This window comes from Glycine soja, chromosome 3 (genome assembly GCF_004193775.1).
Source record: "Glycine soja cultivar W05 chromosome 3, ASM419377v2, whole genome shotgun sequence".
NCBI classification, from domain to species: Eukaryota; Viridiplantae; Streptophyta; class Magnoliopsida; order Fabales; family Fabaceae; genus Glycine; species Glycine soja.
Window position 1 is genome coordinate 44,380,074 of NC_041004.1, and position 24,207 is coordinate 44,404,280.

Sequence of the window (24,207 nt, forward strand, 5' to 3'; positions counted from 1 at the left end):
TTTTGAAAATAAATATTACTTGAAAAACTAACAAATATATGAAGTGTCTTTTTATAGAATATAACCTTCGTGCGGATATTACAAGATAGTTTTCGTACATTTTAGCATTTCCATCTCTAATATTTTTTTTAAAAAAAATTGGTGAATTTTCCGTCTCTAATATTAGGTCAACTTGTAATCATTGATAATAAAATTCTTAGATTCTGAACTATAATGCACAACGCTTTAAATAAAAGAAACAATTAATTAAATTAAAAAGGTTTATGGTGGTGAGGTTACTGGATAGTGCGATACAAGGTTTCAATCTTTCTGATAAATTAGGGCATAATGATGCCAACATACGAATAAAGAGGACTTAGATATTCTTATTTATTAGAATTTAATTGAAATATACTAGTGTACGTTTTTTTATTCTGCTATCCAATAATGAATTGCCAAATGATTGAACATTGTTAAATATTGTCATTTATAATAATTATTTTAAAAACATATATAAAGAAAAAAGTCTTTATACTATCAAAATAGGCTCAATTTATTAACATCGTCACTCTTAATGGTTTTTTCTAAGCAAAATGTTTTTTTATTAATGTAATTCACATTAATATAATTTGATGTCTCTATATATCTAATACATTATTCAAAGACATATACTGAATCTAATACATTATTCAATGATAACGTGTGTATACAAAATATTTTATTCAAAAAGATAAAAATCACTTTATTAATTTCTATATTTTAAGGAATTAATGTTGTGACTTTCTGCTATAAAAAATATTTTACTTTCCGCAACAAAAAAAAAAACACTGTAAAGATTACAGAGAAAAGCGAGCAATCGAGGAGTAATTAAATCGAAAAAGTTTTTTTTTTTTTTTAAGGCAGAAAGATATAATTTTTTTTATTAAAATCACTTAAGTTCAGCACAAGACGTGCTCAAAGCTAAGCCAGAAAAAGTTACACGTCTTGTGAGTAATTAGCTACCGTTCTTCAAATCAAGAAGATCGCAACCATTTGAAAGAAAAGCACACGTCCACGCATATTCGCATATTCGCATAATCTGATCATGATGGGTCCAAACTTTATAGATACTATTACAGTTTGAGATATACACTTGCATGATTCTTTCTAAAACGTGAGTGATAAATCTTATTTCTTCAAAAATGAGTTTCCAAACAAAACTTTGACAAACAAATATATCTTTAAAGGTAACTAAATGTATTACAGAACATTTCCAACGCAAAATCAATGATAAATAGTTAAATTCATCGTAAAAAGTCTCATACAATGATAAATTGGTTTTTTAATGTATAAAAAATATGATAAATTAATTGTATTGTTAAATTTGTAAGATTATTTTATTATTAAGTGGATAAAAAAATATTTTTTTAAATTTAATTTAATATTAAGTTATAAAATTTAGAAATCAGTGCTATTAAATTTTAAATTGTCAAGACTAATTTATCACACTTTTACAAATTTAAAAAATAAATTTAAATTTTTTATGTTTTAAAAACTAATTCATCAACCTCTCATATTAAAATTTGACTATTTAAAAAAAATAATCAAACAGAACCTTATTAAAGTGAAACACGAGCAAACTATTTTATGCAAACCTGAAATGTTAAATGATTGACCGATGAGCATCTTTTTACTGGTTTTTACAGAGAATGAACGTTGGGCAGCACAACAACATGATCTGCATTGAATAGTAAAAATGAGATGAGCCCGAAAAGCCCAACGCTATTTGCACAATTAAAAAGCCACCAGATTTAGAGAATAAAAACATAATAAATGGATTTAATATTAGCAAGTTGCAATTTTTTTGCTGAACGACAACGAATCTCTCTTTAGAATTGGAGTTTGTTACAGAGACTCGTGCATGAATCCTTCATGACCTAGCTAAAGCTGTTAATACTACTACTTTATTAATGCGTCTAAAACATATATTGATCATACCATAGCATGATGCGACATTCTAAAATTAAATATGTGCGACTCTGTGTCCTATAAACATTATACTCCGTATCATTATTATTCTTAATAAAAGAAAAGATTTTTTTATGATAAAGATTTTGTTTTTTCTTTTGCGACATAGTCGTGTTACTATTATTTTTTGTTTAAAATTCAAAGCATGCATTCTACTTTTTTATACTAATTTAACTTTTAATTATAAAATATAAAACAAACAATAATTCACAAAAATATATGAATTCTTAATTAGAAACTCAATTTTGCAATATTCACAATTTTCTTGTATTTTGTACATTTATGATTTCTTTTATAAAAATGATAGAATGAGATAACCAATTTTGTAAATGACTAAAATGAATTGAGTCAACTCATCTTTTTTTTATAGAAAATGGATTTAAAAGGTTAACTCACTCAATTTTAGAGTGAGTTAGCACGATGATTGCCATAAAAATTGAAAGAAAACAATGAAATTAAAAACTAAAAAATAAAACTTAAAGTTTCACTCAAATAAATAACAAATTTAGTTAACTAACACAAAATAAATTAAAAATTGACAAGTTCACTAAGAATTCTCACTTATAAAAATTGGATTAAATGCATCAACATTTTAAGGTGGAATAAGAAGTTTTCCCGATAAAAAATTGAAATAAAATTTACAAATATCGTTCGGCATTCTAATATAATCCCCCGTTAACTTTGTCTCCTGACATTACAATTTACAAGTGCATGTAATGCAGCAACTGATCTTTATGTTTGTCCAATTTTCCTTTCCGTGATTTTTCTTTTTCATCGAGTTGTAGTATTATTGAAGTCAATGTTTTCATCTTATATGAGAAAAAATGTACCAAAAAAATAAAATAAAAATCTTATGACTAAAACCAGTTGATGTTAATAAACGTGTGTGCGTCAACCAATAAGGAATACCGGGAGCTTTGTATAAGACAAATTCTTAAACGTAGCATTATACATACATTTTAACATGGCAAGGGGAGGCTACTATCCCGGAAAACCTCATATGCATGACAGCATGAGTTGTCAAACTTCGAAAGGCACATGGGCAAACAACATACACATCATAGGGCTTTGTTTATCTTTTTAATAAGCTGTTGAAATTTCTAATATTATGTTGAGAACAATTTGGAGACAAGTTTGATAAATAGAGAAGTTCAATGTTGGTTTTATTCAATTTAATAATCAAATCATAGCGATTGTCAACAACCAATCACTCTAAAATGTTTAATCGTTGAGTGAAAGTTTAGAAAAGGAGAGAAAATGTAATTTATTTAAATGGCGAATAATATCACCATTATAAAATAGTGATAACTAAACTTAAACGCATAATTAACCTCAAGCAAAATCTCTTACCTGCTATTCCCAATCTTTGTAATTTATAAGATCACTATTCAAATATGGTTTACTTCTGTTAAATTAAATAAATTAGCCCAAGTTTAAATCCGTTTATTATTTTTCTTCAAAAACTCATTTAGGTTTTAGAAGTTTAAATTGCTATATAAAGTTTAATTTTTTTTACACGTTGACCCTAAATCTTTAATACATTTTTTGAAGTAAAATTTGACTTACATAAACTTTACAGTATTTTTTTTAGAGAAAACGAAAAGACTACAAGTGATGAATTATCATTTGTGAATGTTAAGGTGCCAAGTATAATGCATTCATCATTCTTCTAAACAAAGCAAGAAGTCATATACTAAGCCAAATAAATCGAAGGTGGTGGATCGAAAATTAGATTAAAAAAATAAGATAGTCAACCAAATGGGTTGCTATATACTCAACGAGGCATGAGGGATGATGTCGCATCTCTTCCCACTATATACAGATTGCTATCACATATATCAATTGCATTACTACATGAAAGTTATGATATGTTTTTAGAGCCAATAAGCTGCTGTTGACTACTCGTGTTAATTACCACAACTTTTTTAAACATTATCTTGTAAGTTAAGGACGGCAAGGAGTAAGTTACTTTCTATAAAGGATTAAATTTGTGTACTTTTTACAAAACTCAGCAATTTTAATTGAAAGACCCAACATAATTGAGTGGGTCCGGATTATAGTTGACGCTGACTTTTTGGCATTAAAGCATTGAAGGACTATTGATGATGAAGCTGGAAAGATTGGACTGATCTGTAGTATTTACATTTTACGAGCCTGCCAGTGGCACACGAAGTGCTTTTCCACACCAAATCTACCTTTCTTTTTTCTTTCTCCAATGCTTGCTTTTCTAAAAGCTTATAAATACTCTCTCCTCCCACACACATTGTTGTTATTAGGAAGCACTCGAGAAGAATACAATTCAAGTTGCTCTTTTCGTGGTTCTAAGTGCTAATAACCAATAAAAAGACCATTTATCCCGAGTTCCAAACACCGCTTTTTGGTACAGCTGGCTTCTTGGCATATTCACACCATTGAACCTCTCACTCTCCCACGTGTCTCTTGAATCCAGATTGCACCATTCATGCTAAATTCTTGTTTAATTTGTCCCCTCGGTCTTCTATCCTTCTTCCTAAGCTTGCTTGTGATTGAGCCTTGTCAATAAATCTAACCAAAATAAACTGAAAACAAGAAAATCATGTAAATTATACATTGTTACTTTCTGATTAGCAGTTTTTACTCTTATATATTGATTCCCTTTGACCCTTTTTGGTGGGGAAAAAGATATGGAAGAAACATTTGTACCCTTTGAAGGAATCAAGAATGATCTGAGAGGAAGGTTGATGTGCTACAAGCAAGATTGGACGGGTGGAATCAAAGCTGGTTTAAGGTATGTAATGCATATATGCTGAAATTGTTTAGCCATTTGTGGGGTGTGTATGTATGTACTGAAAGATTTTAGTGATTCTAGGCTTCAACCAATGGTGTTTAAACAGACATATATATGCAAGTTTCACAATTTCTGCTTCCCTTTAACAGGATTTGGGCCCCCACCACATACATATTCTTTGCTTCCGCAATACCGGTCATTTCATTCGGGGAACAACTAGAGCGAGATACTGGTACTAAATATTATTCTGACTTCAATGGATTCTTCTTTTTTCCTGAGAAAAAAATAATATTATAATATATGATCCTTCTTAACTGAAAGAACTCTGGAAATAGGACAGTATTATAATTTATAACTACACTATCACAGCTTGATGTTGTTTTGCATTTGCAGATGGTGTTCTAACTGCAGTTCAAACATTGGCATCCACTTCAATATGTGGCATTATACACTCAATCCTTGGAGGTCAACCTTTGCTAATTTTAGGGGTGGCAGAACCTACTGTGATCATGTACACTTTCATGTTCAATTTTGCAAAAGAGAGACCAGAGTTGGGCCGGGATTTGTTTCTGGCATGGACTGGATGGTGAATAAGTTTTTGTTTATTTATGTATTTATTTCTCAATGTTTTCATATGGGGACCCTGATGCAATTGTTTTCTAGTACAATTCATCATAGTGTGACTTAACATTGTCCTATTTTCTTTTTCAACTTGACTTTGTAGGGTATGTGTCTGGACTGCACTGTTGCTATTCTTGTTTGCCGTCTTAGGGGCTTGCTCTATAATCAACAGGTTTACCCGTATTGCAGGAGAGTTGTTTGGCATGCTCATTGCAATGCTCTTCATGCAGCAAGCTATCAAAGTAAGAACAGTTATCAAAGTTTACCTTTGTCATTCATTTGCTTGATACCAAGAGTTCACATGATATATTAGTACCTGAATTAGCAATGCACTTTGGCCAAATTCATTTAACATCCTACCGGCATCATTGTTTAGGGACTTGTGGATGAGTTTCGCATACCAGAGAGACAAAATCCAAAATCAATTGAGTTTATATCTTCATGGAGGTTTGCTAATGGGATGTTTGCTTTAGTCCTTTCGTTTGGTCTTCTTCTCACTGCATTAAGAAGCAGAAAGGCTAGGTCATGGCGTTATGGTACTGGTAAGTCTTTGTCTTCCGATAAAAAAAGGAATGTCACATAGGCTCTAATACCATGTCATAGACTAACAATCCCAAAAACTTAAACTGTTAAGTGAAGACACATAATGATTTTATATTACATCTCTTAACACTATGAATTTGTTACAGGTTGGCTTCGCAGCCTAATAGCTGACTATGGTGTGCCACTTATGGTCCTAGTTTGGACAGGTGTGTCCTACATGCCAGCTGGAAGTGTTCCACATGGTATACCAAGGCGTCTCTTCAGCCCAAATCCATGGTCACCCGGTGCATATGAGAATTGGACTGTTATTAAGGCATGTAAATTGCAAGTTCTCTTCTAATTGTCTATTTTTACTAACAAGTTGACTTGTAATAATATATATATATATATTTGTTATGAATATAACAGGATATGGTCCATGTTCCTGTTGTGTACATAATCGGAGCATTTATCCCAGCAACCATGATTGCAGTACTTTATTACTTTGACCATAGTGTGGCATCCCAGCTTGCCCAGCAGAAAGAGTTCAATTTGAGAAAGCCATCTTCTTACCATTACGACTTGCTTCTTTTGGGATTTTTGGTATGCCAGTTCATCATGTTACTTCCTAGCTTCAGATTTCAGCATTGAACTTTAATTTGTCATATAGTAATACTTAATGAACAAACTCTCATCGAATCACCGCCTTAAAAGTCATTTCAAAGATAATTTCTGATTGGTTGACATTTGACGGTATAATTTTTTTTATACTGATATCTAGTGCATGCCTATTAAACTTATACTTAATTGAATAATTCTTTTTCTAATGGTAAATTTTATTTTATTTTTTTTCTGGATGGAAGACCTTAATGTGTGGCCTTATTGGAATTCCTCCTGCAAATGGAGTCATACCACAGTCTCCAATGCACACAAAAAGTCTGGCAACTCTTAAACATCAGGTAAATCAAGTTTTCAATTTCTCCCTAATTAATTTCTAATTATAAACACTATATCAACAAGTCTCATTAAAAAAGAACAATGGTCATACAGTTGCTTCGTAACAAACTGGTGGTAGCCGCACGAAAAAGTATGGGAAAGAATGCTAGTTTAGGACAGTTATATGGCAACATGCAAGAAGCTTACAATCAAATGCAGACGCCTCTTGTTTACCAGGACTCCTCTGCTCGAGTAAGTTTACTAACTTTTATTCATGTCACTGAAAATCATTGCTTAATGCTGAATCGCTGTTTACCAATAGCAATGAAAGATGATAACACAGAACAATTCCTGCTTAGGCCAGAGTGAACCTTATTATTTGTACCTCAAGTCATCAACATATGACGTATTGCTATTTATGTCACACATTATAATCAGGCACAAGGACTAAGAGATCTTAAAGAATCAACCATTCAAGCAGCTACCAGTATGGGAAACGTGGATGCTCCAGTAGATGAAACTATATTTGATGTTGAGAAAGAAATAGACGACCTGCTTCCTGTTGAGGTAAAGGAACAACGTCTCAGTAACTTCCTTCAATCAATAATGGTGGGAGGATGCGTTGCGGCCATGCCCTTACTCAAGAAGATCCCAACCTCAGTCCTTTGGGGCTACTTTGCCTTCATGGCCATTGAAAGTTTGCCAGGAAACCAGTTTTGGGAAAGGATCCTATTACTCTTCACTGCACCAAGCAGAAGATACAAGTAAAAAAAAACATTTTATTTCTTATATATAGTTCTGGTGTTCAATCCTCTACTTCATTGCTCTTACTGATCAACAAATTTGTTCTCTATGTGCAGGGTGCTTGAGGACTACCATGCTACTTTTGTAGAAACAGTTCCTTTCAAGACAATAGCAACATTCACCATTTTTCAAACCATTTATCTTCTTATATGTTTTGGACTAACATGGGTTCCTATTGCCGGGGTCATGTTTCCTATGATGATCATGCTTTTAGTTCCGGTTAGACAGTACTTTCTCCCTAAGTTTTTCAAAGGGATACACCTTCAAGACTTGGATGCAGCAGCATATGAAGAGCAAACAGCTCTACCATTCAACCTCGCAACAGTATGATTTCTTATCTTATCCAACAAATATAGCTTAAATTTACCATAGGACAAAAACTTAGATACAGTTCCATAAGTGTTTTTGGTACTGCTTTCCAATCAGAATTGCAGATTCACCTAAGTAATCTAATAAAGGTTTCCATTAAAAGTCAACATAAATTACTAAGATGAAACTTCAATTTTGATTGTAGAACAACACCAGAAACACCAATGAACAGAATCTAAGTTTTGTCCTCTATGATAATTGATAACCCACGTTTGAGTCATTATATTTTTGTGGATGCACTTAATTATATTCCATGCAACTGTCCTAACAGCACTCAGAGTTTGGAGCTGGTGCTTCTCAAGTTGGAGAAGGTGAAATCCTAGATGAAGTTATTACTAGAAGCCGTGGCGAGTTTAGGCACACTAGCAGTCCCAAGATCACAAGCTCCACCCCAACACCAAGAACTGATACTAACAGCCATCTAAGCCCACGCCTCTCATTTAGTTCTCGCATGGGTGAGTTCAAAACTGAGCAGAGTCCTCGGTCTGGTGCAAGAGGTCCCCTCAGTCCAAAGGCAGGAGAAGTGAGATTATCACATCTGGGAAGAAGTCCTCTTAATCCAGATTCAAAACAACATGACCACAACTAATAATTAAACCTAGAAGATTGCAGTCGTATGCCTTAGAAGGACTACTTAGGAGGCTTATTTGTAGCTACATTTCCATTCTAGTTTGTTCCTTAATTTTGCTTGTCATGGTTGTAACTTTTAAAGTCCTTTCCCTTGTCCCATATACGACAGATATGAGCTATGTAACAAAGTGTGGCGCTTTCCTATGTCAATTGTATTAGTGAATGTCACTATATTTGTGCTAATGTATATCATCATCACAAGTTTGTTTCAATAAATTGTGACTAGTTTGAGTCTTGTATTGCTTCATATGGGTATATATATACTAGTACTACAATTGGATTTTATGGTTCATATCCCTCGATCACTTGGTATAATAATATCTCTGTCTTCAAACTCATACAAGCATCTACAAATTGCAAAAGAAATTATGTTATGTTTGAAATCACCATGTATTTATGGTCATTGTCAATTTTCGTAACGTAATTGAGTTTTATTAACTCTTTTTTGTAAATTAAAAATTTGGCAAGTGAAAATTAGGCAAAACCTTGGATATATAATTGTCTCCAATCAGAGAAAAATTTATCGTCAACATGTACATGTCAGAAGTTGAAACGATGATCATAAGATTCCTTAAGGAATACAATAATATATATAAAAAAAAAAATAGCATGAGTTCAATATTACCTGTGAATTTTTTTACATTAAACCCGGTAGATAGACGAGTGGGTTCATTCGTATGTTATTCTAATTTGATTAGGCATATCAGCTCTCTATAGTAACACATTATCTGATCTATAAAAGCCCTAGCCAATACCGTGGCATGCAAATGACAGCATGTGGGTTGTGTTTATGTACTGTTTGTGTGCGTGGACTAACTTTTGGGGTAACCTTTTTGGTGATAGGCATGGCAGTGTCGTGAAATGAAGAAGATTCATCCTCTTATTGGTGGTCAAAGTGGCCATCATTGCAACATGAAAACAAGACCGCACTTGGCAACAAGAGTTTACTAGGAAAAGAGGCTTTTAAAAGAGAGAGAGAGAGCGAAACAAAGTAAAGAAGCAGCGGTGAGCAGAATTGATTTGCGACCGCAAATCCAAATAAAAAGAAGAGGTAGCTCCCACATAACATTTTCAATTTCAGGAAGTAAGCGTGGATGATCAAGCAATGCTAATGTTGTATTTTGTATGCTATTCTACTATTCCATGGTGGGGTTCATTTCATTCATTTTGTCTAATGATTCCAAGATCTCTGTCGTTTGAGTACAAATCAGCAAAAAGCTCCAAAATAATAACGTAACATCGGGTTATAAAGACAAAAGAATTGGGTGCGGAATTAAAACTAGAATTGGAGTATTCAAGAAATGACCCCTCAGTTGACCATGGACCACTATATGAGGCTTTGCAGAATGTGAAGTTATCAAAAATCATTTGAAAATAACCCCGTCAAAATTTGTGGCCACACAAGGCTGGAATCCCTTCAAGCCATCAAGTCTAAGTGCATCATCTTCTTCAACCTGTTACATATATGAACAAAACATCACTGAACCATTGACACATCTTGTTTAACACAAAAAACTAGTTATAGAGAGCTGATATGAGCTCAATTATCTATGGAAACAGTAAGTAAAGAGAACCACACACGCATGACACAACAATTAATCAACCTAATATATATACCAATTATAGTGATTACAGATAAAAACTATTAATGAAGGACGAGTGGTAGAAATTAAACAACTTTATGTCGATCTTATATATGCTATCTGATTTTGGCATCAGTGGAAAAAGACATAAATACAATGAGTCGTGAGATGGTCCCGCTGGCAGTATTGGTGTTGACCAACCCAAAGGCTAGGTACGTAGATATCACCAAATTTGGAATTTCAGAACATAATGAAGTTAAGAATACTTGTAGATTGTTGAGTGGTAGAAACAAATGGAGTGAGCTAGATTCCTCATGACGTCTACTCTGGATGAAGAATGTGTTGGAAAAATTGGTGGCTATCATTATGCAACAAATAAGAAATAACAAAAGTGAAAGTATAGTGCCATAGTCTCGTGATGTGTATGAAATACACTAAGCTTTAAGTTCCTCTTGGTAGAGAAATAGTCCATCATAAATAGCCATAGTTATTCATGATTATACGTGATCTTATGTATTCAGTATTCTTATGCCTTTTGATAAGAAGATGTGTTAAATGTTTTCTATCAGAATTGAACTCAGTCCATATAGCCAAATTATAAAGACAAATGCGGACTCAGCCGATTTTTGGTAAGGAGATATCCTCCAAAGAAAAAAAAAAAGGCATTGCATTCCCTAACAAATTTTTATATTTACATCTTTTCATCAATAAACATATATTTTCATTAAAAAAAATATTGTATGTTTTATGAAAATGTATTTTATTAATGAAAACATGGATATATATATATATATAAATTCTTTCACGAAAGCTTGTATCTATTCATGAAAAGATACAAGTATAAAAGATTGAGTTTTTTCATAAAAAGATGTTTTTCTTGGAGGATATCCCTTTAGAAAAATCTTGAGAATTTCAGGAGAACTTGGGCATGAAAATACTTAAACAGGAAGGCTTGGAAGTGGCTGTTACTTCCTGCACTTTCAAGCTGCTTCCTGCACCCTTTTCGTAATGTACTTTTTATCTTTTGAATTGATTATTTTGAAAGAAAAAAAGAGTGTATTTCATAATATAATTTTACATTTTGGATTTGTCATTATGGGAGCCATAAATGAGGTGCAGGAAGCAATAGCCTTTGGAAGTTGAAACTTTGTAAAATGTCTAGGTTGGACTAGCTAACTTAGCCCTCGAGTGAGTTTGGGCCTGGACTCTTAGATGGGTCTATTGCCAAAGAGTAAGGGCATTTGTTTCTTGCATTCCCAATATTGAATAAGACACCTTCTATTATATTCCAGAAAGTTCATTATGAAATGTAATTTTAGTGTGTAGAATACAGATAAGGGAATGTAGGATTCAGATGCATGCAACAAGCTGCTAAAAACATATATTCTTTAGGCTTAATTTGTTTCACTAGAAATACCTTTAACAAAATATTTGATAAATAATGTTTTTGTTCATTTTACCAAAAATTAAAAAGATTTCCTTGACTTCAAAATTTACAAGTAATTGTTTGATTCCTACCTCACATTTTCACCACCATACACAAATAGTTAAATTTTATATAAATGGATTAGATTGCAGATATACATTGGAAAGCAAATAAACAACAATCCTTTGTCCCAATACGGGCTTTATTTTGAATAAGGACTGAGGTAGTACTGAAGGATAAGACATAAACACGAACGAAAGTGTGTCCCATTTTTGTTAAGTTCACCCTCAAATTTATTCATTTTTTTAATAAAAAAATCTCTTAAATGAAATACATTTTCATTGGATATCGTAAAGTCATGCACACATCTGATATCTCGATAAGATACAAAACCAAAACATATTTTTGGTGTATATCTCGACAAAATATTGACGAGATACATAATTGCTGCTTTGTATCCGAATAAAATTTTGTCGAGGTATATAAAAAAATAAAACAAATTCCGAAAGATCAACAAATGCAGCAAATTAAAACACCAATTGACTCGAATGCACACTGACCAACATATCTTCTTAATGGTGCTCATAATCGTCTCGGAGCTTCTTTTGAGCCTCGTCCTGCGACTTTTTCTCCCCCAAAAATATTGAGACACAGGAAATATTGTGATTGCAAAAATTAATTAATTGTATGGTTTGCAAATATAAAGACGCCAGAAAATAAGAATAATTTGGATGCTTCAAGGCAGAGGAACATTTTAAGAAGTATAAAAATTTAACTATTGATTAAAACTTAGTTAAATTTCTAAATTTGTAATTTCATTCTAGAGTACACTGTCACTATGATAAAATCCGGAAAATAATTTAAACACAATATTTTATAGCAATAGGTAAGAATGGGAAGTTGTCTGCGATGTGGGCCCTGCGGTTTCGGAAACCATCAACCACCGTTTTTTTATATCAAAATTTAACTCTAACTTCTTGAATAAATATTGTATATAATTTATATTATTATATAATTATGAATTGTTATGAATGATAAATTTGTTATTTTTATTGTATAATAACTATTTTAAAATTTATATTTTTTATTTACAAATATTAATTGTTACTATGGTTAGTTTAAATAAAGAAAACTTATGGAAAAAATCCTATAAAACTTTATTATTTTATAGTCATTTTTAATGTTTTCATTTATCATATGAGAATATTTCTTTTTTATTTTTTTAAAATTATTTTAAATAAAAAAATTTATGATTTCAAATTTTAATTATTTTATGATATTTTTAAAAATTAATTATTTTGAATAAAAAACTTATGAAAATAATCGCATTCATTATTTACTTCTTTTCCTAATTTTTTCTATGATGTTTTATGATTGTTATTGTGATGTTGTAAAAGATCTGTCGATCGAATTTTAATGTTTGTGACTTATTATGATTATGTTTTACAAAAGATTTTAAATATGAAATTTTAATTGAATCATTATTTCATTTTTAATCAATATTTTTTATATTAACTTTTATAATTAATTAAAGTGTGAGTAACATGTACGACAATAGAAAGAGGTATCCAATGGGGAAAAAAAACAGAACGCGTATTAAAGGCATGGGTCTAAGTATGGGGACTTTTAAAAAAGTGTCGATACAGAGAGAGGTACTATAATTATACACTTGCATTATTTTTATTGTTGTTATTATTTTAAATTTGAATTTTATGGATAAAAAAAAGTAATTGAGAGAGGCGATTGTGAGCAATCAATTTTTTTTTAATAAAAATCAGTTATCAATAAAACCAATAAATATTTTACACCTATCTCTCATTGTAAAAAATACCTTGAATTGAAACTTGATTTTGAATAATCAGGGTGGACCCTGAGATATTAGGTGTCATGTGCAATGTTTTTGTAATCATTTTTCTCCTTACAGTTTTGGTTTCTTGCTGTAAAATGAGAAGTAAATTGTGTTCTTTCAAAATTTGTTTTTGATAGAAATCAAAGGAATATTATTTAATTTATTTTGTGACATTGTATATGCAAATAAAATTTTCATAATTTTAATCTAAAAAACCTTTTTCCCAGCAAAAATAACAATATTAATCAAAATCTAATTTTGATTCAACTATAAAAATCTCTGTAATGATTTTTAATTCATCAAATAGAATTTTCACAATCAAGATCATAAAAGTTATGATTAAGATGTTTACAATTTAATTTGAAGTTCTTAGCAGAGAATGATCCAAGTCTTTCAATATATAAAAAATAATTGTATACCAACACATTCATTCATTCTTAACCAATTTGAATAATTCAGGAAAAAAAAAACATGAATATATATCCAGCCCATATCTAAACTATTAAACTCGTTATCGCATAATAACTTGAAAGGAAAGTAAATATAATCCCTTAAGAAAAAGGCATGTAAATATAATAAAGGGTTCTAATTCTCGAAGGAGAGAAATGCTACTTTATCGAGGGCGGGGAGAATCTAAATTCCTCAAAATATGCTTTTGCCTTCCGTAATTTAGTGTTTTTATTTTAATTTACGTCCTTATAATTTAGTGTTTAAGGACGAAAAACAAACACATATTTTATAAAAATTAAAACAAAAAAGAAATTATAAAGATAAAAAAAACATTAAATCATCAGGATAAATAATATATTTAACCCATAAATTAAAAACAAAACAAAACAAAAGGAAAAAAGAAGAAGCAAAGTTTATGTTTTATTAGTTTCTAACTCAGAAACCTCCACAACCTAGCAGTTTAAGAAAACTTGAAAGATTTTTAAAAAGTGAAAACGCATGTCGTGCTATATTAATTTCTAACTTGAAGTATAAAGGCCAAAGTAAAAGTTTAAAAAGTGCCATAAAATTTTATTGTATTAATATGAAGAAAATAATTATACACACTAAATTTCTAAAGCAAATTAACGTGCTCTAAAAGGTAAGTTAACCGCTTAATCAAATGTTTTGGATAAATATTGGAATGAAATATTTTGTGGCTTGTAATAATTTTACATAATTAAACTTAAATAAGATTACTTTTCATAATAAATATTTATTGAAAAAAAAACTTATCCAAAAGGCATTCACATTAAAATTATTTACTTTGAGTATTTTTTATTGGTGTATAACGGAGTCTATATTTATATATCTCTCTCGTTCTTTAGCCAAAGACACAAGTAAAAAAATTAATTTTATATTTTTCTCTATATTTTTTCTTGTTCTCCTAAAAAATTACATTTTTTAGAGAAAAAATATTGGTATTTAGAAAGTTCAATGGAAACCAACATGTATAATATCTTGGGAGAGAAGTCTGATTAGATTTTTTTACTAATGCAATACAATGAAAATATTTTTTCTTCAAAGATAATATTTACACACTTCAATATAATTATTTGAAACTTCTTTTTTAAAATTATTTTTCTTTATACTTATTGTATTTGTATGTTGTATTACATTGTTAACTAATGTTCTATCATAATATAAAGTTGATATTGTTATTCTTTTATTTAGTTTGAAGCTTTTGAATGTTCTTTTCATTTATTTATTTTATTTTATTTTCTAATAAAAACTAATAACAACCCAAACTAAACTAATTTAGTTGGTTGCCATTTTAACTGCCTTATGATAGTTGAATCCGTGAAATAAATTCGTGACTATAGTAAAAAATGAAACTCGATCATCATGAAGATCAATTGACCAAACTATTAATTATGAAAAAAGAAATACTTGATTGAAAGGATATTACTAGTACTTGGATACAATTTTCATGATCCTATAGATAGAAAAATGAAGGACCAAATTCTGAAAAGAGAGAGATAAGAAGGATTCAAAGACGAGTAGCTAGCTACAGAGTGAGGTTGAGATCCAGAGAGTGAGAGTGTTGGTCGTCGTGCTTACGTTGTTTGTTGTCTGTGCCACCGGCAAGCGGCGAAGGAGATGTAGATGAAGTTGGGAATTGCATATATTGTTGTCCTCTGAATTGAACCTGGTCTGTGAAATCCTCCCATTCGAATGATGGCACCCAAACACGGTGTTGCTCTGTTCCCGCCTTCATCCTCTTCTCCTTCTCACTCTTGTCTAATTCCTGAAGCTCCTTTCGTCGTCGATCGCGCGCGTCTCGGTACCTCCGCAACAGCGCGTAAAACTTGTCCATCTTCATCTCTTCGTCTTCCACCTCATAGTCTTTTCCCTTTCTCTTCTTATTTTCCATGATTAATGAATCTGCATAATAATATATATAGTAATAGCCAACCGTGATGAGTTAACCAAAAGAAAGAAAGAGCTGCATATATAGGAAATGAAAGAAGAATAGATAACAGTGTCTATCACGGGATCGACGTAGGGCAAAGTTTAAGTGTTCATACGCCCCTTTCTATCAATGTTTCCTTTTATAAGCATACTTAACAAATATGGAATGTGATGTGTTGTTTACTTTTTTCATGACATGGGAAAAAAAGTACTAAAGCTGCTTAAACTTTGCATTGTTAAAGAGATAAAGTTTTATGTTTTATTTTTATTCTTTGTACTTGGCTGCTGGATATTGGATTAAGACTTCTAATAAACTTTTATCATTATATTATTTGTTAGACAATTTTTATAATTTTTTTAATTGATCAATACAGATTCTCAGATTTTCCCTGTATCTTTTCTTTCTTTCTTCATTAACTTTTTTTTAAGTTATTGCAAGATTAATAACTTCAATACTCAGTATATTTGTTATTTTTTTCTTGGAAACATCATTATTCTAAACACAATAATGTAACACAGTAAAAAGCAATGCAAAAAATCACTTAGGAGTAACTATTTAATATGTCAAATCGGTCCGAATTATTTGTTTATTTGAAATTAAATAAAAATACTACTATTAAATTATTTTGGGTAAAGAAAATTTCATCATTTAATATAGTAATACCGATTTTCTAGAATATGAAATATTATTTAATGTAAGATCTATTTCGAAAATAGTATAAAACAATATTTTGATTTTTAAAAGAGATAAAATTAAGAGGAAGGGATTTTAGTTTTGTCTATGCACCAAGTGTTATTTTAGTATTTTTTTTTTAAATATTAATAAATGAAGGTAGTTAAAATATAAAAGAAAGATTTTTAATAAAACTTAAGGTGTTTATGACATTAAATATAAAAAATTTATTATTTTATTTTTAAAATAATTAAAAATATTGATCAAATATGTTAATGCTTACAAATTTAATTTTTTCAAAAAATAAAATGAACAAATGAATTATACAAAATTTATGTGAATAAATACATGCAAGTATGCAAGTATATGAACAAGCTACGTTAAGCTCACAATTACAATTTTTTATGAAAACAAAAAGCTGAATAGCTTTTCATTCTACTAATTAATTTAACATGGAATAAAGTTGATGATGTGATTTTGAATCTCATTTTCCCCCTTTTCCTAATAATATAATACTTTACTATTTTTTTATTTTTTCTTCTTTGGTTCGCGAGAAGGAAGGGGCATAATAGTAAGTTCAAAATTTTCGATCATCAATTGGCATCACGTCGTGTTAATCATGGTAGATGGATGGAGTTGGAATCTGAGACTGACGTAGCATTGTTGCGTCACAGCTACGTCATACGTGATTGCTTGCGCTGCGTGTGTGCCGTGTGTCATGTTGTTGGTCTAAAAATTATTGCCAACTGATAACTTTTATATAACGTCTTAGTTACGTTAATCTGACTTTACTTACTTTATTAAATTAAGACATTTTTATATATCTAGCGTGTGGATTTGATTTGTGTACAACGTCTCTTGCTTTTCTTATGTCCTTTATTTCCCTTATCTGATATATAATTTAATAATTTTTCATGATTATTTTATTAAATAAAAACATTAATATAATTAAAGATATAAAATAAAAAATATGTTAATAACATTTTCTCTTTAATATTTTGACTTAATTGTAAATTTTATGATTCTATTTTTATTATTTTATGAATTTTCTCACTCAAGTTTTATTTTTATAAAATTTATTATTTAAATTTTTAATTTTTATGTATTTTATTATCATCGATGAAATATAAATTATTTTAACTTTTTTAATATCAATTGTAATTATAATTCATATAAAAAGTTATAACCAAATGTAAAAAGATAATTTTTTTATATTGGTTATAACTATAATCAATATAAAAAGTTTACATATTATAATTTCTATCGATCTAAAAATATTTATAAAAATTATTTAATATTTTTATAAGACATTAAAATATTCAATAAAATAAATTAAATAATTTTTAACTAATATTTTTGAAAGGATTAAATATTATTCTAATCTCTTAAGTTTAAATTTACTTTTTTACTCTCTTAATTTTTAAATAATATTATTTTTAGTTTTATCATATAGTAAAAAAAATTCTCCCAAGTTGTACATTCAAATAAAAAAACGAATTAGGAGGGATTAACTTTTTTAAAAAGTTATGGGACTAAAAAATATTTATTTTTTAAGAAAATTAAATTTAAAAAATTACAAACATATTTAATCATTTTTAAAACAAGTTTTAAAGTAGTCAAAATTAATTAAGATCATCCTTCTACGTGGCAGTTTTAGTCAAGAGAATGCTAAACACAGCTTGAAAATGCATGCCATACCACAGTGGAGTAAGTATATAGCTCTAACTATGAATAAATATATAGTTCTAACAATTATAAGTATTCATGATATAAGCAATTAATTATTTTACGCTCATAGTATTACCATCAATGATTTAGTTTGATCTCTTCAGAATTTTTAAGAAATAAATGTGATTTTTCTTATTTTAGATTCTCATGATTATGCATAAATTTTGGTTATTTATTCCCTATAATCTTAATTTTGTATTTAATCTTTAATATAGTAGAAATTGTTATTTTGGTGATGAGTTTGATGTCAATCTAACTGAGATTTTCTTCCTCAATTTGTCATAGCATAATTCAAGATTTTGATAAAAAAAAATGATATACAAGGAAGGAATTGAGAGATAGAAAAGTAGTTGAAATATAAATAAGGGGTTATAGAAAATTATTAATAATAATTAGTTAAAAAATTATGTAACTAATATTGCATTTGATCGATTATCATATATAAAAAAGTTCAAATTAATAAGTTTTAAAAATGAAAAAAATTTCTTTCAAAATCCTTAATTTAAAGACAACATAATAAAGAGGTTATGATGATTTAAGGTTTTAAAAAAATTGAATTATATTAAAAATTGTTTTTATTTAAAAAGGAAAACACAAATGAATTGGGAAAAATCCTGCTGCGTGAACAGAAGTCTATGCTAGAAATATTATCCATGCTGTCCCACCTTTACTTTCTTGCAAGGGGCAAAAATAAGTGGTCCTAGAAGAGTTGAGTAAATCACGAAAAGCTGTCTATCTACATTATTTAGAAAATAGAAAGCAACTTAAAAATCATTGTTTTCCGAACTTTTTTTAAAGAAAAAAAGGTAATTTTATTCCAATAGCTCTCAAAAATCAAAATGGGGAGGGAAGAGTAAAATATATATACTTTTCTAATAAATTGTTAGCAACTCTGTACCTGGACTTCGAGGGTCCAGGACCTCCTTACTAAAAGAATAAACGAAAGGGGTAATTTCTCATTGATTCTTGCTGGTGAATTACATGCTTATTTATATTGCAACCTCTAACAGAATTGCAATTGTGACAGCTAGAGAATATTACAAAATGACAAATGCCGTTATACTTGTTTCCCTGCTGCGGTATGGATAATCCAGCAAGATCCTATGCCAGCTCATCACAGACCTCATTCATAATCTTGGAGGTAGGCTGGTTTTGTAATCTTCCTTTTCTCTCTTTTTACTATTTGCACCTCTTCATTCTTGTTTCTTGAACTTGCCCCTGCGTTTGATTATGTTTCTGCTGCTCTGCTAACACTCCATGGCCCTTTCAGAAGCACCTTGTCCTCAAGGTGGTAGTCTCGACATAAAGTAGACCAATCCTCCCATGAGGTGTCATCAGGAGGAAGTCCTTGCCATTGGACCAATACCTCCCAACGCGGAGGGTCCTGTGAAGTTTGTCGATGATCCAAAATGGCCAGAGGGGTGATGATGGGTTGAGTGCCGAAGAACTTCTCAGGTAACTGCACCGCTGTGGTGTCTGATGGAGGAGTGCCTTTAAAAGGTTTTAACAATGAACAATGAAAAACCGGGTGTACGCGAGTGCCGGTTGGGAGTTGGAGACGATAAGCAACTGGGCCTATGCGTTCCAGAACTGAGAAGGGCCCGTAAAATCGCTTTGCAAGCTTGCCCGTGTATTCCTGTGGGCCTCGAAGAGAAACCTGTCTATGTGGCCGAAGTTTGAGCATGACCCAGTCACCCACCTGGTATTCAACGTCGCGCCGACGCATGTCCGCTTGCTGCTTCATCAAACTCTGAGCTTTAAGGAGTTTGCCGCGAATATACTTGAAGGTCTCCTCCCTGTCGGTTAATACTGCATCTACGGCAACAATGTCAGAAGTGCCTGCAATATAATCTGGGATCGTGCCCGGCTTCTTCCCGAATGTTATCTCGTAGGGAGTGGTACCCGTGGCAACATTCCAAGAAGTGTTGTGGGACCACTCGATCCACGGTAGCAATTTCCCCCACGTCGCCGGTCGCCGGTGGACGAAAGCCCACAAATACTGCTCAATAACTCGGTTCAAGGCTTCAGTTTGTCCGTCGCTTTGTGGATGATAGGATGAACTCATCCTCAATTTCGTGCCACTCAACCTAAAGAGGTCTTGCCAGAAATTGCTTATGAAGAGGGGGTCGCGGTCTGAGACCAGACTTCGGGGTAGTCCGTGTAGTTTGGCCACAATTTCAATGAATAAGCAAGCCACCGTGTGCGCCGTATGGGAGGGGGGAAGCTTTCCCAAATGAATTCCCTTGGAAAATCTATCCACAATTACGAGAATGACAGTGTATCCCTGACACGGAGGTAAACCGGTAATAAAGTCTAAAGAAAGATCCTCCCAGGGACGATGAGGGACGGGTAGTGGGCATAATAATCTTGCGATGCGCTTCTTCTCATACTTAGTATGTTGGCAATCAAGGCAGGTGGTAACAAAGTGAGTAACGTCACCACGCATGCCGGACCAGTAAAAGTTTTCAGAGAGTCGAGCTAGTGTCTTTACGATACCGGTATGCCCTCCTGTGGGCATTGAGTGATACTCTGCGAGCAACATAGGGATGATGGGTAATCCCTGAGGCAACCAAATTCGATTGTTTTGTAAAATTAGTTTATCAGTGAGCTTGAAGTCAGGGTACTTGGCAGGGCACCTTTCTATTTCTTCGTGCAAATTGAGGTATTCCTGATTGTTCTCTAACTGATGATGAATCTCAGAGAGGAAACTGTAACAAGGTATGGAAAGTACCATGCATGTGGGTGTCGTCTGTTCCGGTAAGCGTGATAAAGCATCAGCCGCCTGATTGTTGGCTCCGGAGCGATACTTGATTTGATAATCAAAACCCATCAGGCGCGCAAGATATAAATGTTGCTCCGGCGTCTGAATGACTTGGGTGAGAAGTTCCTTTAAACTCCGGTGATCCGTGAGAATGGTGAAGCGCTGACCAAGTAAGTACTGTCTCCACTTCTTAACTGCTGCCGTAATCGCAAAAAGCTCCCGGACATAAGTTGAAGCGCGCAGAAGCTTTGGGGTAAAGGGCTTACTGAAAAAAGCAATTGGGTGGCCTTGCTGAGATAAGACGACACCCATTCCTACCCCTGATGCGTCCGTTTCGACCGTGAACGGTAATTGAAAATTGGGTAAAGCTAGAACAGGGGCCTGAGACAAAGCTTTCTTCAGTTGATCGAAAGCAGCTTGAGCCTCGTTTCCCCACTGGAGTGGTTCTGTTATCGTGGCCTTGACTAGAGGGGCGGCAATGGTGGAATACCCCTGAATGAAACGCCTATAGAACCCTGCGAGTCCCAAGAAACTGCGGAGAGCCCTGGTTGTCCGAGGTGTTGGCCACTGATCAATGGTTCCCAATTTAGCAGCTACTGGTGCCACTCCTCCTTGTGACACGACGTGGCCCAAATACTCGACCTGGGACTGCGCGAAGAAGCATTTAGATATCTTAAGAACAAATTTGTTGTCAAGAAGTACCTGAAAGGTGGCCGTTAAATGTTGCAAGTGCTCACGAAAGGAGGCGCTATAGATTAAGATGTCGTCGAAGAAGACGATGAGGAAACGACGGAGGAACGGCCGGAAAATCTGATTCATTGTCGCCTGGAAGGACGATGGTGCGTTGCACAACCCAAAGGGCATTACCTTAAATTCGTAATGCCCATGGTGAGTCCGAAAAGCGGTCTTGGGTGTGTCGCCGGCGGACATACGAATTTGGTGGTAGCCCTGTAATAGATCAAGCTTTGAGAACCAACGAGCTTGACCCAATTCGTCAAGTAGTTCGTCTATAGTCGGAATCGGAAAGCGGTCACGGACTGTAATGGCATTTAAAGCGCGATAATCGACGCAGAAGCGCCACGAGCCATCATTCTTTCGCACCAACAGAACCGGCGATGAGAACGGACTTGTGCTAGGTTGAATGACACCCTGCTGAAGCATAACCTCTACCTAACGCTCAATCTCACACTTCTGGTAATGAGGGTTGCGGTAAGGGCGTACATTGACTGGGGTGGCCTGGGGAATGAAGTGAATATGGTGGTCAGTGGGGCGTTCTGGTGGCAAGGTGGTCGGGGGTTGGAATAGATTCTGGAATTGGGTTATCAAATCTTGGATTTCGGGTGGGTAGTGGTCATGGGAATGATTCGTAGTGGTTTCCTGGATGACGGAAATGTGGAAGAAAACTCCTGAACTTTGCTTCTTAAGCAACCTATTGAATTGTGGGGGTGATAACAGGTGAGATGTTGGTTCAAGGTCGCCCCTGAGTTCCACCAACTGGCCTTCATAAAAGAACTGCATACGCAAGGTGTTATAATCAGTAAGCACCGGCCCTAAGGACTTGAGCCACTGAACTCCGAGAACGACATGTGCTCCGGCAATGGGGAGGACGTAGAGGTCAAGAGAAAATTGGACTGATTGAATATCAATGGTGAGCGCCTCACACCACCATGTACACTCCAGATGCTGTCCATTTCCGACCATGACCCGCAAGGGCCGTGTCTCACTCGAAGGAAAGCCCAATTGAGCAACAAGGGATTCCTGAATGAAATTATGTGTACTGCCGCCATCTATAAGGATGACGACAGGGTGGCCGGCAATGGAGCCTAGTAATCGGAGTGTCTCCGGGGCCAAATGACCCGCAAGAGAGTGTAGGCTGATTTGGGTCTGGGTCGGGTCAGTTTCGTCGGGTGGGTCAGGTTCCGGGTCAGGGCCATCTATATTAGAGAGACACGGGTCCTCAGCATCAGCCACCAGGAAAAATACCCTAGAGGCACACCTGTGACCTCTATGGTATTTTTCGTCGCAATTGAAACATAGGCCGCGGTCATGGCGGGACGCGAGTTCTTTCAGCGACAAGCGTTTGAGGCTAGGGGCAGGTGGTCGCGGTGGTAAAAGTGGCGGTGGTGATGGAAGAAGTGTGGGTGATGAGGGAATCGCAGGGGTCGTGGACGACGAACGTGAAGGGATCGCGGGGGGCACCGGGGGTGGTCGTCCCCGAGGGTCCAAAATGTTAGCAACTCTGTACCTGGACTTCGAGGGTCCAGGACCTCCTTACTAAAAGAATAAACAAAAGGGATAATTTCTCATTGATTCTTGCTGGTGAATTACATGCTTATTTATATTGCAACCTCTAACAGAATTGCAATTGTAACAGCTAGAGAATATTACAAAATGTCAAATGTCGTTATACTTGTTTCCCTGCTGCGGTATGGATAATCCAACAAGATCCTATGCCAGCTCATCACAGACCTCATTCATAATCTTGGAGGTAGGCTGGTTTTGTAATCTTCCTTTTCTCTCTTTTTACTATTTGCACCTCTTCATTCTTGTTTCCTAAACTTGCCCCTGCGTTTGATTCTGTTTCTGCTAACATAAATCCAGCTAACATTGTGATTGTGTCTTGTCAACTACTACCAAGGATGCATGCGTGGCCGGCAAAATGAGTTGGCAGTGTGGATTTGGGTCGTTCTAGCTACAAATGTTGTTGTTCAATATAAAAGAAGAGGAAAATTAATAATCTCCCATTGATTAATTCTCAGAATCTAATCTACTTATCTAATTATTTGCTATCTCCATCTCTATTTACTGGAGGTATATATGTGGGGCGCTGATGCAATTTCGGGTTTGCTGGGGTTATGCAGTATTTATACTTACTGTTTGGTATAAATATATATCCATTAACCTTTGATCTGTACTGAAACATGATTCTGATTTAGGTACCAGTTATATTAATAACCTTTTTGCTGATAAAAAAAATTATAATTACAATTGGAAGAGACTCAAAACTATGTACACATAAAGAAAATTGTAATTTAACTAATAACCCTCTCAAGTTGGATTGAGCTCACAAAGTCCTAACTTGGAGAGGCATTGTGTAATGAGGTATAGGGAATGATTTAGTAAACATGCCCCCTAATTGAGCAAAAGATTAG

The 24,207-nt window shown here is 33.3% G+C and overlaps 2 protein-coding genes across 2 annotated transcripts; one reads left to right on the forward strand and one right to left on the reverse strand.

Annotated features, from left to right (window-relative positions):
• Positions 1-4,157: 4,157 nt before the first annotated feature.
• LOC114407455 (boron transporter 1-like) lies at positions 4,158-8,880 on the forward strand. Its single transcript, XM_028370559.1, has 12 exons — positions 4,158-4,753; positions 4,903-4,985; positions 5,147-5,339; positions 5,478-5,616; positions 5,751-5,916; positions 6,064-6,230; positions 6,326-6,499; positions 6,760-6,855; positions 6,947-7,084; positions 7,271-7,596; positions 7,693-7,960; positions 8,277-8,880. The coding sequence occupies exons 1-12, from the start codon at positions 4,650-4,652 to the stop codon at positions 8,592-8,594; spliced, it is 2,172 nt and encodes a 723-aa protein (XP_028226360.1). The 5' UTR covers positions 4,158-4,649; the 3' UTR covers positions 8,595-8,880.
• Positions 8,881-15,328: 6,448 nt separating this feature from the next.
• LOC114407456 lies at positions 15,329-16,042 on the reverse strand. The gene has a single exon (XM_028370560.1). It carries the CDS (start codon positions 15,853-15,855, stop codon positions 15,490-15,492), a length of 366 nt encoding a protein of 121 aa, XP_028226361.1. The 5' UTR covers positions 15,856-16,042; the 3' UTR covers positions 15,329-15,489.
• Positions 16,043-24,207: the final 8,165 nt, after the last annotated feature.